This window comes from Natator depressus, chromosome 4 (genome assembly GCF_965152275.1).
Source record: "Natator depressus isolate rNatDep1 chromosome 4, rNatDep2.hap1, whole genome shotgun sequence".
In the NCBI taxonomy this organism is placed as follows: Eukaryota; Metazoa; Chordata; order Testudines; family Cheloniidae; genus Natator; species Natator depressus.
The window spans coordinates 69,067,957-69,085,248 of NC_134237.1; the positions used below are offsets into that span (position 1 = coordinate 69,067,957).

At 40.3% G+C, this 17,292-nt stretch overlaps 1 protein-coding gene across 5 annotated transcripts in view; it reads left to right on the forward strand.

Moving 5' to 3' along the window:
- The window catches only part of PALLD (palladin, cytoskeletal associated protein), a 346,573-nt gene that overhangs the window by 292,058 nt on the left and 37,223 nt on the right, over positions 1–17,292 (forward strand). For 4 of the 5 annotated variants that reach the window (XM_074951119.1, XM_074951117.1, XM_074951122.1 and 1 more), the window contains 4 exons: positions 10,434–10,569; positions 14,167–14,268; positions 14,842–14,892; positions 16,290–16,511. In XM_074951119.1, coding sequence (XP_074807220.1) covers positions 10,434–10,569; positions 14,167–14,268; positions 14,842–14,892; positions 16,290–16,511 — 511 coding nt within the window. The remainder of the gene's footprint in view (positions 1–10,433; positions 10,570–14,166; positions 14,269–14,841; positions 14,893–16,289; positions 16,512–17,292) is intronic. The other variant, XM_074951118.1, reaches the window with a different exon arrangement.

The following is a 17,292-nucleotide window of genomic DNA, read 5'->3' on the forward strand; positions in this document are numbered from 1 at the left end:
AAATATTTGTGTGAGTAATGCTGTGCAAAAAAATTTTGGCAAACTTTTTTTGGCAAAAAATGCAAATTCAATTACACTGAAATGTTTTGTGAATTTGTGTTGGTTTTGCCAAATTGTTCATGTAAAAAAAAAAATCCAAAAATGTCAAACCATTTTGAGATTTTGGTTTGCGATAATTTTTTGAAATTTCCTTCAATTTTATTGAAACCCTCCCCCCCCCCCAAAAAAAAACAGACAAAAACCTTTAAAAATGGTCAAAGTTGAAATAAAATGTTTTGTTTTGGGTTGAACAAAATGTTTCATTCAACCCAAAATTAAACTTTTTTACTTTTTGATACTCTGAGAATTCCAAAAAATCTCATTTTTGGTTTGACCCAAATGAAATGTGGCATTGGTTTGTGTTTTTTTTATTTTTGTTTGTTGTTGTTTTGTTTTTTTAATTGCTGGTGAACTAAAACATCCATTATTCTTAGTGTGAGAGTTACTTTACTTGTGAGTTACTCAAGGCTAAGTAAAGTATAGACCAAGAAATTTACATTAAGGAAAAAGACACGTAGGGTTGGTGCAGTAGCCAAAACCATGACCTCCTGCATCTTGACCATGGTTGCATCTGGAAGGCTTTATTTTCCAGATGCTTTTTATCTATTTCTTTTTCCAAATGATTGCTGCAGATGCATATGCAAAACATTTAAAAATGACCAGAGACTTACTGTCAGCCTAATCTAAACAAACTGGTGATGCACGTGCACTCTGTTGGAGAGAGGGAGTGTGTACTGATTTATTTACCTTGTTTTGTAGCTTTTTGGCCTACCAACCTGGCTAGTATCCTATACATGTTGTCCCTGTTGGCCAAAGCACAGAACTGTACTTCAGACAAATAATTTATGAAGGGATGTCACATAAATGTCTGTAAATCAGTCAGAGGAGCTTCTTTTCTTTTTATTCAGATATTAATTGATTTTATATATAAAAACAAGTTATGGTTTGTTGGTGGCAGGGGATGCTTAGTGCACTAGCCTTTCAACAACTGGAGACCAAGGTTGATTTTGGATAAATCACAAATACGACTGAGATTAGCCTCCTCTCAGTCCCTAGTGGATGTTTGTTCACATCACATATATTTGGCATGTTTGTCAGTCACTGCTTAAGAGAGACCCAGGACTGCAATAACTAGAGTGTTTCAGACTAAAATCCATGGGCTGTGTTGAGTAGGGAAATTCATGTGTCATTCTTCTCTAGCTTTGGCTCCAGTCAATGCTATATTAATTTCTTCATTTTCATGACTATCAGTTCAAAACACAACCTTTACAATAATTGTACGGGGCGGGGTTACAATTTATATTGCCTAGATTACCAGAATTTCAGAAAGGGCTGGATTTTTTTTAAAACTGAAATCAAACGTGCCTGCCCATTCCTTGGAAAAATGTTTCACAATGGATATGACATAATCTCAATTATAGCAGCCAGGAGGCACTCAAGCCCAGATCTTCAAAGATATTTAGTCTCCTTCCCATTGAAAACAATGGAAGTTAGGTGCCTAAATATCTTTACTGATTGGGTCCTCAGATACTTATGGTGATGAATGCCATATGAAAACCTAAATAAGCTGATAATTTGCACAAGTGGAGTGGCCTTGATTGGAAACTCAAAAAAATGGTTCTGGTTTTTATTAGGTGAAAATGCATTTTAATTGCATGCCTTGCAGAAATGACTGTCCTGGGTGATACGATCCCAGCTTTTAGGTGAATGGCTCCCTCTTTGTTGTTGAATCTCTGAAAAAAGGATCAAACATGCTGGGAAATATGTATTGTACATACCAACTTTCATCCTAGCTGATCTATGGGTAAGATTGATTTTTAATCAGTCTCTTGCCCTTTTCTTAAGATACTTTCCTGTGGGAAGTAGATGAACTTTGTTACCTTTGTTTCATTTTGAGGGTATCATCCCTTAGTCAAGACTCTGCATAGGCAGTCCTTCATTAATCCAAGTGCATTTAATAAGCACTACTGGGAGGAATTTGGGGGTTGTCAAGGTTCCTTCCCCACTCTGAACTCTAGGGTACAGATGTGGTGACCCACATGAAAGACCCCCTAAGCTTATTCTTACCAGCTTAGGTTAAAAACTTCCCCAAGGTACAAACTTTGCCTTGTCCTTGAACAGTATGCTGCCACCACCAAGCGTTTTAAGCAAAGAACAGGGAAAGAGCCCACTTGGGGATGTCTTCCCCCAAAATATCCCCCCAAGCCCTACACCCCCTTTCCTAGTGAAGGCTTGATAAGAATCCTCACCAATTTGTACAGGTGAACACAGACCCAAACCCTTGGATCTTAAGAACAATGAAAAATCAATCAGGTTCTTAAAAGAATAATTTTAATTAAAGAAAAGGTAAAAGAATCACCTCTGTAAAATCAGGATGGTAAATACCTTACAGGGTTATCAGATTCAAAACATAGAGAATCCCTCTAGGCAAAACCTTAAGTTACAAAAGACACAAAAACAGGAATATACATTCCATCCAGCACAGCTTATTTCACCAGCCATTTAAACAAAAGAAAATCTAACGCATTTTCTAGCTAGATTACTTACAGATTACTTACTAACTTTACAGGAGTTGTAAGGCTGCATTCATGATCTGTTCCTGGCAAAAGCATCACACAGACAGACCAAACCCTTTGTTCCCCCCGTCCCTCCAGATTTGAAAGAATCTTGTCCCCTCATTGGCCATTTTGGGTCAGGTGCCAGTGGGGTTACCTTAGCTTCTTAACCCTTTACAGGTGAAAGGGTTTTGCCTTGGGCCAGGAGGGATTTTATAGCACTGTATACAGAAAGGTGGTTACCCCTCCCTTTATATTTATGACAGGGGTTTTAAAACCTTATAGTATGCATGACAAGACCAAACTAAAAACATTTGTTCTTTATGTGCAGCTGCAGCTTCAAAGCTTGGGATCCATGCTTACCATAATTCTGCATTTTAAAGTAATTGAAAATACTTTACATGGATGGGAATTTGCTATGTGCCAGAAGCCAGAACAGACTTTTGTAAGGCTTTGGTTATAAAAGGAGAATCAAATTAATGTTCATTTGGATTTCTGTGAAACTGAGCCACGCTGATGGCAAAAGAGAACACATCCTTGGGACTGTAACAACCACCAGCCTGTTGCCCTTGTTTACTCTGTCAGAACAGTGGGACGGAGGAGTGGAAAAAATCCCATCCAGTGTGCACGCTGTAATCAAAGAATGAAAAGTGTTGCTGGTTTGGCCTGCTTTCTAAATAAATGTTACAGTGAGTATTCAAAACAGGCTGGAATCGAGCCAAGGTTCCAAAATTCTCTGCTGTCAAGTTTCTGCATGTGAAATAATTAAAAGTAAAATATGTGGAGTGTCTGTGGGCAGTTTCCCTGTGCCCTCTCTGGCCAAAATAATTCAAATCTATATGCTTGAAGTTATGCATCTAAATCCAGATCTGGGCCCCTACATAAGAAGGGCGGGGGGGTTGGCGGTGCTGAGCTCCTTTGAAGCTCCCTTTGAAGTCCATGGAAATTTCGGCCTGATTTTGAAAGACAGCATAACATTTTCAGCCACAGTTTTGTGCTGACAGTTATTTGCACCTATATTTTAATTCTGCCTTTTCTTATTGTGTCCTACAGTCTTAATCCTCCCACTGTGCACTGAAGATTATATTAGACAAAAAATTCACATTCAAATGCACAAATAAATTAGCAGCATTTTGTCTATTGTTCCCTAGAATAGGCTAAACATAGTCATGTGAGCAGCCAGGAACAAGAAGAAAAGTCTCAGGACACAGTGTGTCCAGATAAGTGCATAGAGATGGCGAAACCACTGCAAAAGCCAGTGAATAGATGGTTTGGGTGACAACCAAAACAGTAGAATGGTAATCACTTGAGGTGGTGGTCTGAACGGATTGCAACAACCATGGAGGGAGCTGATGTTGCTCATTACAGGGGCCATGCCCTGGAGGGTAAATTGTAAATCCAATGGTGAATGAGATGAGTGGGCACCAGTGGCCACTGGCAGAGCTCCACTGGGGAAGGGGCAGTGATTTGTGGCAATGGCATACATAATCCCTGATGGGGCCAATGCTTTGTCTCCTGAATCTCTCCCATTCCCTAAGGGCCCACTTTCCAGGTCCCTGCAGTGTTGTTTCTCTTCTGTCTTTGCTACATAAGAGCATGACCACCTTTCTGACCATACACACCCAATGTCCTTCTATTTATCTCCATTTGCTTGTAGCCATATTGAAGCTCATGTCAAAAAATGTATGTAACTTTTTTTTGGTATACCTAAGTGTGATTTAAGAAAGGGGGATAGAATCATAGAAGATTAGGGTTGGAAGAGACCTCAGGAGTCATCTAGTCCAACCCCCTGCTCAAAGCAAGACCAACACCAACTAAATCATCCCAGCCAAGGCTTTTTCAAGCCAGGCCTTAAAAACCTCCAAGGATGGAGATTCCACCACCTCCTAGGTAACCCATTCCAGTGCTTCACCACTGTCCTAGTAAAATAGTGTTTCCTAATATCCAAACTAGACCTCCCCCACTGCAACTTGAGACCATTACTCCTTGTTCTGTCATCTGGTACCACTGAGAACAGCCGAGCTCCATCCTCTTTGGAATAGGAATAGATCATCTCCATGGGGGGTCACAGCTCTCCTATCTCCTCTCTTCAGCCCCAGTCCAAAACAGTCCAGAGTTGTTACAAGGCATATCTATTTGCTAAGGTTTTTGAGGGCTGCTAGCTGTACACATTTTTTTATAGTTATATATCAAACGCAGGTTGCCTGAAGTAGCTACCTCATTGTTTGAGTCATGTTTTGTAAATCTATGTAAATTTTGTTGATAAACATATTGTTACCCCCTTTGACCCAAGCGAGTGGCCAAAGCTCGGGGCCCTGGAGTTTGTTTCTGTTAGGAGGAGAAATTGATGAGTGAGACAGGTATCTGTGATGCAATTCTGTTTGTTTACAAAGAATGTACAGAGGCCTGTTTCTATGAACACTGGAGGAATCAAATAGGAGATAGCTTCTTTGCTCACAGCTCCAACCTCCTTTCAATCAGCCTTGGCCCAAAAGCTCTCTGTAAGATTTTTCTCAGGGCTGTGCTCTGAGTGCTTGTCACTGGCTTTCTGCTCCTTCTCTGTAGCCTGGTCCAATCTTAACAGTTAGATCGACATAGCAACGGTGCTCAGGGGTGTGAAAAATCCACATCCCTCAGCACCACAGCTATGTCAACCTACTCAATCTAGCTACCATTGCTCATGGAGGAAGAGTTCCTATAGCTTTGAAAAAACCCTTTCTGTCACTATAGGAAGTATAAAGAAAAGGAGGACTTGTGGCACCTTAGAGACTAACCCATTTATTTGAGCATAAGCTTTCGTGCGCTACAGCTCACTTCAGCTGTAGCTCACGAAAGCTTATGCTCAAATAAATGGGTTAGTCTCTAAGGTGCCACAAGTACTCCTTTTCTTTTTGCGGATACAGACTAACACAGCTGCTACTCTGAAACCTATAGGAAGTATCCACACTGTGGCACTACAGTGCCATAGCTGCTGTGCCTGTAGTATACGCAGGGCCTGTGTCTCTTTCTGTGGTGTTTTTCTTTCTCCTGCTCTCACTCACTCACACTCTCTCTCTCTCTCTCTCTCTCTCTCTCTCTCTCTCTCACACACACACACACACACACTCACTCTCTCTCTCTCTCTCTCTCTCTCTCTCTGACATGCACACCTCTACTAAAACCAATACCCAGCCAACCCTCTCTCCTGTATAGTTTGAATTCCTGAGCGATCTCACATGTGCCTTTGTTTTTGGGCAGTGAAATGTACGAGTTTGTTCTGGGAAGTGTGCCTGTCTTTGGGGTGTGGCTGCCGTTGTTTTATAAAGGTGCTGTAGTGTTTCTTACCACTATCTTAAATGAAAAGTGGCGGTTACAGCCAACAGGTTTAATGCCATTTCACTCAGCCCACAACAGTATGCAGATTTGTCTGGACCAATGTTATCCTGCCTTGACCTCACCAAGCCTAAGCCGTGGGTGACCACACTTCTTCCATGCTAGTTCCCCATGTGCTGTGCGAAACTGAAATAGTACTGGCACTGGGGCAGCATAACACCCCACTTTTTGTGTAACTTTCTTGGGCTTATTGTAGGTTATTCCTTTTTGGACATCTGTGTGCCAGGTAGTGCGTGGGATGATTGAGCCCTAGATGTATTTTGCTAAGCTGCTTCTTAAATTTAATGATTAAAATATGAAATTGTAGCATGTGATATGAAAGCGTGGTTTCTTAATGTATTGCTGTATATTAGTCACTTGTGATTCGCTTCTCAAAATAGCCTATATGTCACCAGTTGATATGGAAAATGTTATCTTTTTTTAACAGTAACCTATCCATTTTCCCACTATTAATTTACTTTCAGTAACAGAATATAAAATGTTTCAAGCAGAATGAGTCCAATTATAGTCTTCCGCATCAATTCACTTGTTTCCTTATTGGTTTCTGACAGTTCATTTCTACTATATCAGCTTAATAAACACTAAAATTATAGTACAAGGCTATATATAAGGAATTACCTCCTGTCCCTATCCTGGAAACATGACTGAGATTGATAGAAATATTTTCAGGTAACTACCCAATACGTGGTATCTCCATTTTATTACTAATTTTAAAAGATCCAGCACCAGCAGTTGACTAGTTAGTTATGTGTTGACAGGAAGATGGACTGAGATGCTCTAACCCAATTGGAATCTTTTTACATCTTTATCATCTATGAATCTTAAATTCTAAATAATTTTAAATGTTCCTAGCAACAGCACAAACTAGGAGAGCATGATTTTTTCTATCATCCCATTAACATTTTCACAAAGTTTCACTTTTAAATAAAAATGGGTCCGGACCAAAACCCCAGGTCTAAACACCCCGAAGTGTGTGGATGTTTGGAATCTGACCTGGATCCAGTTACGTATATTGCAAAGCATCTCTCTTTACAATGGGCTACACCAAAATCAGAGATCTGACAACCCTCAAACACTGGGGTGTTGAAAATCCAGCACTGAGCCAGTATCAAAGGTTACAGTGGCATTATGGAACTTCATCAGGCTGTAGATGGGAACCCCGGTGTGCTACTGTTTTAAAAATGCAGAGACCTGACAGAAGTGTTCAGTTCCACACTGCTTGAACTGAATAAGTATATCCTTGTCTACACTAGAAAATTTAACCATTATTTTCAGTAGTGAATCCCTTGTACAAGTACTGAAAATGGTTTTGATGCTAGTGCAGACGAGACAAACCCATTTTCAATCACTCCAGATAGTGGGACTGAGACTTTCTGAAAGTTTGATCCTACTTTCTGCAACGGTATGGAGAACAGCTTTTTTCTTTGTATACCAGCATTTAAACAGTTGTTTTCCTGTCATGAGGCCACACTGTTGAAAAGTGCTTTCAGTGCTGGTTCAGTTTCCCAGTGTAAAGCAGGCTCTGGGACTGACTAGTCTTTCAGAAACAGTATTGCCATGTCATTTCCCAGCTGTGCTAGGAAGAGAAAACTTTGTTACACATTATGTATTCACAAACAGTAACATGGGTTAATTATAGTGCTGAGGCTACACCACTCTAGTTAAGATTGCATCACAACTTCTCTTTAAATGTTGACCTTTCTAAGGGGTCTATACTGCAAATAGACATCCGGGGCTGGCCTCTGCCAGCTGACTTGGGCTCACAATGAGGGGCTCTTTAATTGTGGTGTAGACGTTAAGGCTTAGGCTGCCACCTGAGCTCTGGGACTTTCCCACCTTGCAGGGTCCTAGAGCCTGGGCTCCAGCCAAAGCGCAAACATTTATACTGCAGCTAAAAAGACCCTTAGCTTGAGCTCTGCAAGCTTGAGTCAGTTGGCATGGGCAAGCCATGGGCTTTTAATTGCAGTCTAGACATACCCTAAGTCCTCTAAAATCAACATGCTTAGTCAGATTCCTTTGATATTTGGTGTGCCTCAGGAGAGTATGGGATATGGTTAGTGATCCTAATTTGGAATCATATGAGTTAGGGGTTAAAGGAGGGTTGGGCAAACCATGGCCCGTGGGCCGGAGCTGTTGTAAGCCGACCCATGAGTTCCTGCTCCGGCGCTCCAGCCAGGGTTCTGGGTCGGGGGCCACACCGTGCAGCTCCCGGAAGCCACGGCATGGCCCCGCTCTGAGGGTTGGGGGCTGCTCCTCATGTAGGAGCCGGAGAAGGGACATGCCACTGCTTCCGGGAGCCACTTGAGGTAAGCGCTGCTCGGAGCCTGCACCCCTGAGCTTCTCCACACGCCCCAGCCCTGATCCCCCTCCCGCTCTCCAAACATCTCGATCCCAGCAGGGAGCATCCTCCTGCACCCCAAACCTCTCATCCCCAGCCACGCCCCAGAGCCCGCTCCCCCAACCAGAGCCCTCACCCTTTCCCGCACTCCAACCCCAATTTTGTGAGCATTCATTGCCCGCCATACGATTTCTGTTCCCTGATGTGGCCCTCAGGCCAAAAAGTTTGCCCACGCCTGGGTTAAAGAGACGTAAGATCCTCCAAAACATTTTCCAAACAGTTTCTAAATTTCTTCTTTTTTGCAGGGCAAGGGGTCAAACTATTGATGTAGTGTGGGTCAAAATGGGCTCAATCTGTCAAGTTTTACCGAAGGCAGTGCATGGCACCCACTAAATCTTTGGGCAGTTAAACTGAGCATGGTCTTTAAGGACATGGTCACTTCTTTGCTTGCGCAGATGTGGCATCTGGAAGGATTACAGTGCACATGCACCAGTAAAGAAAAAAAACATGAGAGCATTTCTATGCAGCTATTTTATAGTGCCTGGGTAGTTTGAGGGAACATGCTAATGCCATTGTCTCCATGAACACCGCACCATTGACGTATGTAGTTCAAATTTTGTACACCTGTATAATAAAGATATAATAACTCATGTTGCTTGCTACATGAGTTCTCTGTTGTAACGTGTTTTTAATTTATGGGGAGGATTACTGTGAAGACAGGAGAATAGTCAGCAGTCTAACCAAAATTTTTGTTATGGAGAGGAGCTAGATGACTTCTGAGGGGAGGTAGGGACCAGGAAAGGGAGAGGGGTTGCAGCTGCGGAAGGGGTGGGAAATGGAAACCGGTGGTAGGCAAGCCTTGGATTGGTTGTTTTTGAGAAAATCTGTACTTTACTAGCCTCTGCTTGCAGTGTGTGTGTGTGGGGGGGGCTAAATTGTAGGGGGGAACACAGTGAATGGGTCAGAGGCATAGCTTGGAGGGACCGCTTAAGCCAGGCTGATGGTGTCCAGACTATGGGAGACAGCACTGGCTGTTTCAGTATGCAAATTGTGGGACATGATATGAACAACTGCCTAAATGACTACTAACTTCTACCAATAACATATCTGTTCCTAAGCAATTCAGTGGCAAAACTCTACATTAACACAGAGTTAAAGTTGCTTGGTGGTATGTCACCACCTTGCAGAATGCTCAGTTAAGCAAAACTCAGACTTCTGAAAACCATGCAACTTCAACTCTGCCCTCTTTTAGCAGTGCCCCAAAAGGTCCTGTTAAATACATATCTTTACTCTGCCAACCCTACAGGTGCTGAAATGTACAAGCTCTTCATCTCGTTTTACCACCCATTTTCTCTGACCCAGAGGAGTGACCTGTGAAAAAGTTAGAGATCAAAGACAAAACGAGGCTGGGGGCTGTAAGCTGAGAAACTGCTCCTTCTTTTGGTTTCTCCTGCATTTGGAGAAGCAGAACTTGGTACCTTCTTTGTAAATAAACAAGATTGCATCAAAGAAAATACCAGACTCTATCAATTTCTACTTCCAACTGGAATGTTCCCAGGGCCCTGAAATTTGTCCACCCATTCATATCGAAAAGGGGCAACAGTATGTACAATGCACACCCCACTTTCCCTTTCATTCTTGCTGAACTAGTCATGCCTTCTTTACAGGCGCTGTTATCATATTTGTAGTGTCATTGCTAACTTTGCTTGCTATTTTTTGTGTGTATTATGTTGGCACCCACTTCAGCACCATTTCAACTCCTATTTGAACTAATGCTTGAGAAAAAAATCAAAAAGAAACATTTTAAACTTTTGCCATAGAACTGACCCTCAGATCACAACAAAGTGAGTTAGAAGAAGAATTGTATGACTTCAGCTGAGCGTCTGCATTATTACTGATAACTCTGGTAACAACTGTGGTAACAACACAAAGAATATAGTTTTAAAAAAAAATAGACTATCAGGTTCACAGCTTGAATTTCATGAGTTTGGACAGGGTAGGTGAGATCCTGACCCTACTGAAGTCAATGTCAAAAACTCATTGACTTCAGTAAGGGCAGGATTTTACCCAGATATTTTAAAATGTTAATGGTTTAATAAAAAACATTACTTTCTTGTATTGTGTTGCAGGGGATTTCCAAAGAAAACAGGCAGAACTGCTAGGATAGCATCTGATGAAGAGATTCAAGGGACAAAAGATGCTGTCATACAAGACCTGGAAAGAAAACTTCGTTTCAAGGAAGAACTTTTGAACAATGGCCAGCCGGTATTTAAACATAACATGTAATGGGGGGATTGGGCATAGTTTCCTAGATAATTTATTATTTGTATTACAATAGTGCCCAGAGGCTCCCTCGGGATTAGGGCCATTGCGCTAGGCACAGTCCCTGCCTCAAAAAGCTTACAGTCTAATCTTAAGATGAGCCAAAACAAGTGGGTGTAACAAACAATTGGAAGAAATGCTGTTATGAAGCATGTGGTTACAGATTAGCCATGTGCACATCTAAAAGGTTTTGAGCCAAATATTTTTATATGCATTGTCAGACATAAATAAAAATGTTTCTAATTTACCTTTGAAAAAGTTCACCAGTTGTTCAGAAACACCAACTCTCTCAAACCTTGTGTGAATTTTTCAGTTAAGGGATTGTTTTAAGTGTCTTTGAAACCGTAGTAGTCCAAGAATCAGGTGTTGACATCTTTCTTGTGATCTGTTTTAAATGATGAACGTTATTTAAATGCTGTAGATTATCTTCCCCATTTTGTAAATGAGGGGCAAAATTTTCAAAAGCGTCTAAGTGATATAGAAATAATTGAAATCTCATTGATAATCAAAGGATTTTAGGTTTCTTGGGGTATGTCTACATTGGAAAAAAAAAAAGACGTATGGCAGCGAGTCTCAGAGCCTGGGTCAATTCAGGTTATGGGGCTAAAAACAGCAGTGTAGATGTTCTTACTTGGGCTGGAGCCTGGGCTCTGAGACATTCCCCCCTGTCTTCCCCCCGTACACACACACACACACTGGGTTTCAGAGCCCACGCTCCAGCCCAAGCCTGAACACCTACACTGCTATTTTAGCCTGGTAGTGCAAGCCCTATGAGCCCAAATTAGTTGACCCAGACTCTGAGACTCACTGTTGTGGGTCTATTTTTGCTATGTCGATATACCTTTAGTGCCTAAGTCACTTTTGAAAATTGGACTTAGGCTTCTAAATCACTAAAGAGCTTTTGAATATTTGCCATAGATAAATAGGAAGCAGAGAAGCTAAGTGACTCATCAGAAGTCTGCAGCAGGATTAGAACACAGGACTCTTGAATCCCAGTCTTGTGCTTTGTCTGCAGAACCATCCATTTTAAAATAAACTCAGCTTCTTAAAGCTGAAAGAATTACAGAAATCTAATTTTTCACCATTTCTGCTCCACCTTCGAGTCAGTTTCACTTTCATAGACTGTCACAATGCTGCAATACTTGATCTGCAAGAAAATGTTTAAATACATGGGAATATTTTTGTTGCAATTTAGAAGGAAAAAAATTAATGGCAATTTCTATTAATGTTAAACTATGTGAAACCTTTTTTTACTAAACCTAAATTTTAGGTCTAATCTATATTATAGTGACAGGTTTCAGAGTAGCAGCCGTGTTAGTCTGTATTCACAAAAAGAAAAGGAGTACTTGTGGCACCTTAGACTAACAAATTTATTTGAGCATAAGCTTTCGTGAGCTACAGCTGAATGCATCCGATGAAGTGAGCTGTTGCTCACAAAAGCTTATGCTCAAATAAATTTGTTAGTCTCTAAGGTGCCACAAGTACTCCTTTTCTATATTCCAACCTGAAGCAAATATTCACCAGCAACCACACACCACACAACAGAACCACTAACCCAGGAACCTATCCTTGCAACAAAGCCCGTTGCCAACTGTGTCCACATATCTATTCAGGAGACACCATCATAGGGCCTAATCACATCAGCCACACTTATCAGAGGCTCGTTCACCTGCACATCTACCAATGTGATATATGCCATCATGTGCCAGCAATGCCCCTCTGCCATGTACATTGGTCAAACTGGACAGTCTCTACGTAAAAGAATAAATGGACACAAATCAGATGTCAAGAATTATAACATTCAAAAACCAGTCGGAGAACACTTCAATCTCTCTGGTCACTCGATTACAGACCTAAAAGTCGCAATATTAGAACAAAAAGACTTCAAAAACAGACTCCAACGAGAGACTGCTGAATTGGAATTAATTTGCAAACTGGATACAATTAACTTAGGCTTGAATAGAGACTGGGAGTGGATGGGTCATTACACAAAGTAAAACTATTTCCCTATGTTTATTCCCCCCTCCCCGCCACCCCACTGTTCCTCAGACGTTCTTGTCAACTGCTGGAAATGGCCCACCTTGATTATCACTACAAAAGGTTTCCTCCCCCCTCACTCCCCCCGCTCTCCTGCTGGTATTAGCTCATCTTAAGTGATCACTCTCCTTACAGTGAGTATGATAACACCCATTGTTTCATGTTCTCTGTGTATATAAATCTCCCCACTGTATTTTCCACTGAATGCATCTGATGAAGTAAGCTGTAGCTCACGAATGCTTATGCTGAAATAAATTTGTTAGTCTCTAAGGTGCCACAAGTACTCCTTTTTTTTTTGTGAATACAGACTAACACAGCTGCTACTCTGAAACCTATATTACAGTGTCTCTTATAAACTGTTCCCTTATTCTGCAGAAGGGTAGAAAGAAACAGGAAATCACAATCTCTCAGGAAGATAATATTTTATATAAAGTTGTCCTCTCTTTCACTGACAAATGGAGAAACAGAAAGAGACACTCTCCTTGGTATTCTCAATTGAACTTTATGTGGTTCTGATGTAGAAACTTACGGGCAATAGAGGGAAGTAGAAGCATTCAACTACTGTGCAGATAGGAATGTGTACTGATAAACAGTAGCAAAAAAGTTTCATTTTAATCCCATTGCTATTCTCTTTGATAACTGTATGTAAACCTAAATTAAAGAGGCTTCACCTACTTTCAGAAATGGCCTACCATAAAGCTACTTTTAATCCTTATACTATATCTGTTTTATAGGTGCTTTTCTTACTTAGAATCCAAAACAACCAGCAAATATCCATTTCTAACCACTTTGTGTTCTGTATGAAGGGGGATGAAGGTGGTATTTTGTGGGTGGTGGATGTGATTGTGATAATGTTGCAAAGGTCAAATCGTGGCTCTAGGAGGCAAGAGTCTGAAAGGTGTTTACTAATGATTTCCTACCTTTTTTATTATTTTGTTGGCAGTATACACACTCTGCACTACCCAACTACTTTAGTTAAAAAATATTTTTGTTTATGGGGAATAATATTAGAGCTACTGAGGCTTAAGTGAGAATTTTAAGAATATTTATTTAGAAACCATGATGCTTGTGACACTTCTTACATTTTCATATTTTATATTGTTCTCAATTATGAAGAACGTTTGTGTGAAATGGGTTCTTTTTTTCTTCATAATAGTATCTGCTGTTCCTGCTTGTTTCTCCTCCGAGGTAATAATTGTGTTTGGGAGTGTAATTGTTTTCTGTGGAAATTATGTTGATGCCACAAATAGAGGAGATGGATTTTTAATAAAGATCCTGTTTTCATTTCAGCAATACATTTGAGCAATACAGAAAATATGACACAGAAGCTAACTTATTTCTAAACTGAATGATTCTCAGATTTTCCCATGGGAACATTAGTTGCTCTCTAAGTTACCTGCCGTGTGGTTTTTAAAAGAGAAAAAATAACTTTCTTTTACTTCCCCTTCCCCTTCTCCACTTTCCTTTCCTCCCACCCCCCTTTTTTGTTTTATTTTGGTTCAGAGGTTAACATATGAGGAGAAGATGGCACGTCGACTACTGGGTGCTGACAATGCTGCAACTGTCTTTAATATACAGGAACCAGATGAAGAGCCCACTACACAGGTGCTACATAACTCTGCACTTGCACAGTAAAATAATCATTTCCTTTCCATTGTTCTTTTCAGACAACATTCTACTAGAGAGGTCCATATGGTAGGATAGATACACACAAGACAGGACGGATTTGACTATAGAAATTGTGATTTATACACAAAAGCAATCAAGCAGAGAATACCATGCTTCTTGCTCAGTTTTTCCACACTGAATAAGATGAAAGCGTTCTCAGATGTCTGCTTCCCACTTTGAGCTTCATTTCTTTTTATTCTATCCTATCCTAACCCTTCAGTTTCTCAAGGCAAAAATACATCCTCTGTTATCCTGAGACTAACTTGTCTTGTATGCCTGTAATCTGTACTGTTGTGTGCAAACCAAAATCAGAAGTGTAGCAGAAAGTCTGTTTAAAAAGCCAAGTAAACCAATTTTCCATTTTTGCTCTGATGTCAGTGTTGCTGTTCAGCCATTCATTTGCTTATGTTACCACATGCAGTACTTTCTTCTGAAAGAACTCCCAGAAATTGTAGTGGATTCCTCTTGATCTTCTTACTGCTAGCCTTCATTTTCTTTCTGCCCTTACAGGAAGCTTGCTCTCTTGATGCTTCTATAATGAATCCTGTGGATAATCAAAAGGTTTTCATCTTTCTTCTTTCTTGCTTTTTTGTCTATTGACTTTTTGTCTCCTGTACCTTTCACCTTTACTCTTTTCCTTTAATAACACTGCAGTGGCCAAACATTAATAACTTATTTCTGGGGTGCACTTACACACGTGGTGTTTAATTTAATTTAATATTTAGTAAGCAACTGCAGACAGATTAACTTTAACAACACTACCATGATAGCTCTCTGTACAAATATCTTTCCCCAGTAATTCTGAGATCCATTGACGCGAGATGCTTTGCATCCTGCATTGGCTCATCTAAGTAATGTAGAATATATACAACATGAATAATGAGATAATTGGATAAAATTTCATGGGGAAATTTTTAAAGAAATAGGCAAAATGTTTGTTATAACCAAAATTCAACTTTTCTCTCACTTTTTTCCTGCACAAAGTGATCATTATTTTCTGTAACCAAGTCAGAGGGTCTTAATGTCATCAGCCAGATCAAATTAATTTGCAGAGGGAGAATCTGTGAAAGGAGACTTTACATGAGATACCAATATTAATAAGAAAAAGAATGGTTAGAAATAATATAAAACCTACAAAAGGGTGTTCTATTTTCTGCAGCCTAAGAAAATCAATGATAAATAAAGATTTCTGCTGCTCTCTAGTCTTCAGTTCACTTACCATAAAGCCCACCTCAGACATGTCTAGATGCAGAGTATCTTCTTATGGGTACAAATCAGTAGTAAATTTAAACAAATTGTGTGTTTCACACTAAACATTCCTTATTGTTTGTTTGTTTGTTTATTTATTTATTTATGTCACTGTTTTTTAAGCAAGGCCAATCTGTGGCAGCAATTGGGTTGGGGCTGGAGACATGAGAAAAATATGGCAGTTGTCGTCATATGCCAGTAATGTAGCTTTGTCACTGCTCAGGGAAAATATAAACAAAATAATGGTATTTTTATTGTACTACTTGCAGTAAGGTTCTTCACAAACTCCAGCTGTGAACCATATGGTCTCATGGCCATCTGGAAACAAACCCCACCCTAAATCTGCCTACACCCTCCAGGAAAAATCAGTGTTTTTTTTCTTTATGAACTGTTTAAGAATATATGATGATATGCTTTGTGTGTTTGGAAAAAAAAGAGAGAGGAAGGAAAGCAACCAATGGCTTTTTTTCTTACGAATTAGATCCTAGGACAATATGAAATGTATGCCTAGTACCAGATGTTTTCATTGTTTTATAAGGATCTCATTTTGGCACAAATTGTTATGTTTTTCTTCTACATGATACAATTTCTTTTTATATGTAAGATCCTAATCAATTGTCAAAGACTTAGGGAAAGAAATTCATTCGAATCACATCATATTATGTAGTAAATGATGACAGACAGTAACACGAACCTTCCTTGTCCGATAGGAGTATAAAGTCTCCAGCTTTGAGCAGAGACTGATCAGTGAGATTGAATACCGCCTGGAGAGGTCTCCTGTGGAGGAATCGGATGATGAGGTGCAGCATGGAGACGAGCCCACTGATAACAGTGTGGCACCATATTTTGAGATGAAGCTGAAACATTACAAAATCTTTGAAGGAATGCCAGTCACATTTACATGCAGAGTGGCTGGAAATCCAAAGCCAAAGGTGAGAGAAAGAAGGAAATCTCTTCAGAAGTGTGGAAACTTCTGAATTATTGTATTGATTATCTCTGTAATAACAAGTGTTCTGTGTATTATAAGTAGGGTGACCAGACAGCAAGTGTGAAAAATTGGGACGAGGGTGAGGGGTAATGGGAGCCTATATAAGAAAAAGACCCAAAAATTGGGAGTCCCTATAAAATCGGGACATCTGGTCATCCTAATTATAAGAATAACACGTTTTCTGTCTGGGGGCAGGTCCTCAGGTGACATCTTCTTAGTGTATGTGCTTCAGGTGCCACGTGACCTTCATCACCGAATTTGGTCCACTGGTTCGATAATTAGCTTCCACGGCCTGGGCCGCTGGGTACTGAGGGGGAGTGCAACGTGAATGCTGATCCGTGCCCCCCAGTCAGGTGGCAGAAATTGTCATAGCTCTGTTGAAGCCAGTGAAGTTATGGTGATTTGCACCAGCTGAGGATCTGCATCTTGGGGTTTCTCTCTAAAGATGCACAGCTAACCATCTCCCAGTCACCTTAGCCATATATAATGGGTGTAAAATTTTCCAAATCACCCAAGTACCATTTTCAAAAGTGACTTAGGAGCTTAATTGTCATTGAAAGTCAATGGGACTTAGGTCATTTTTGAAAATGGGACTTAGATTCCTAGGTTACTTACAAAAAATGTCCCATATGTTTCTGATACATTGTAATGGTGCTCCTCATGCTTCTGTAATTTTTATTTTTTAATGACAGAAGTTTGTTCATCTCAAAATCTTCTTAAAGGTC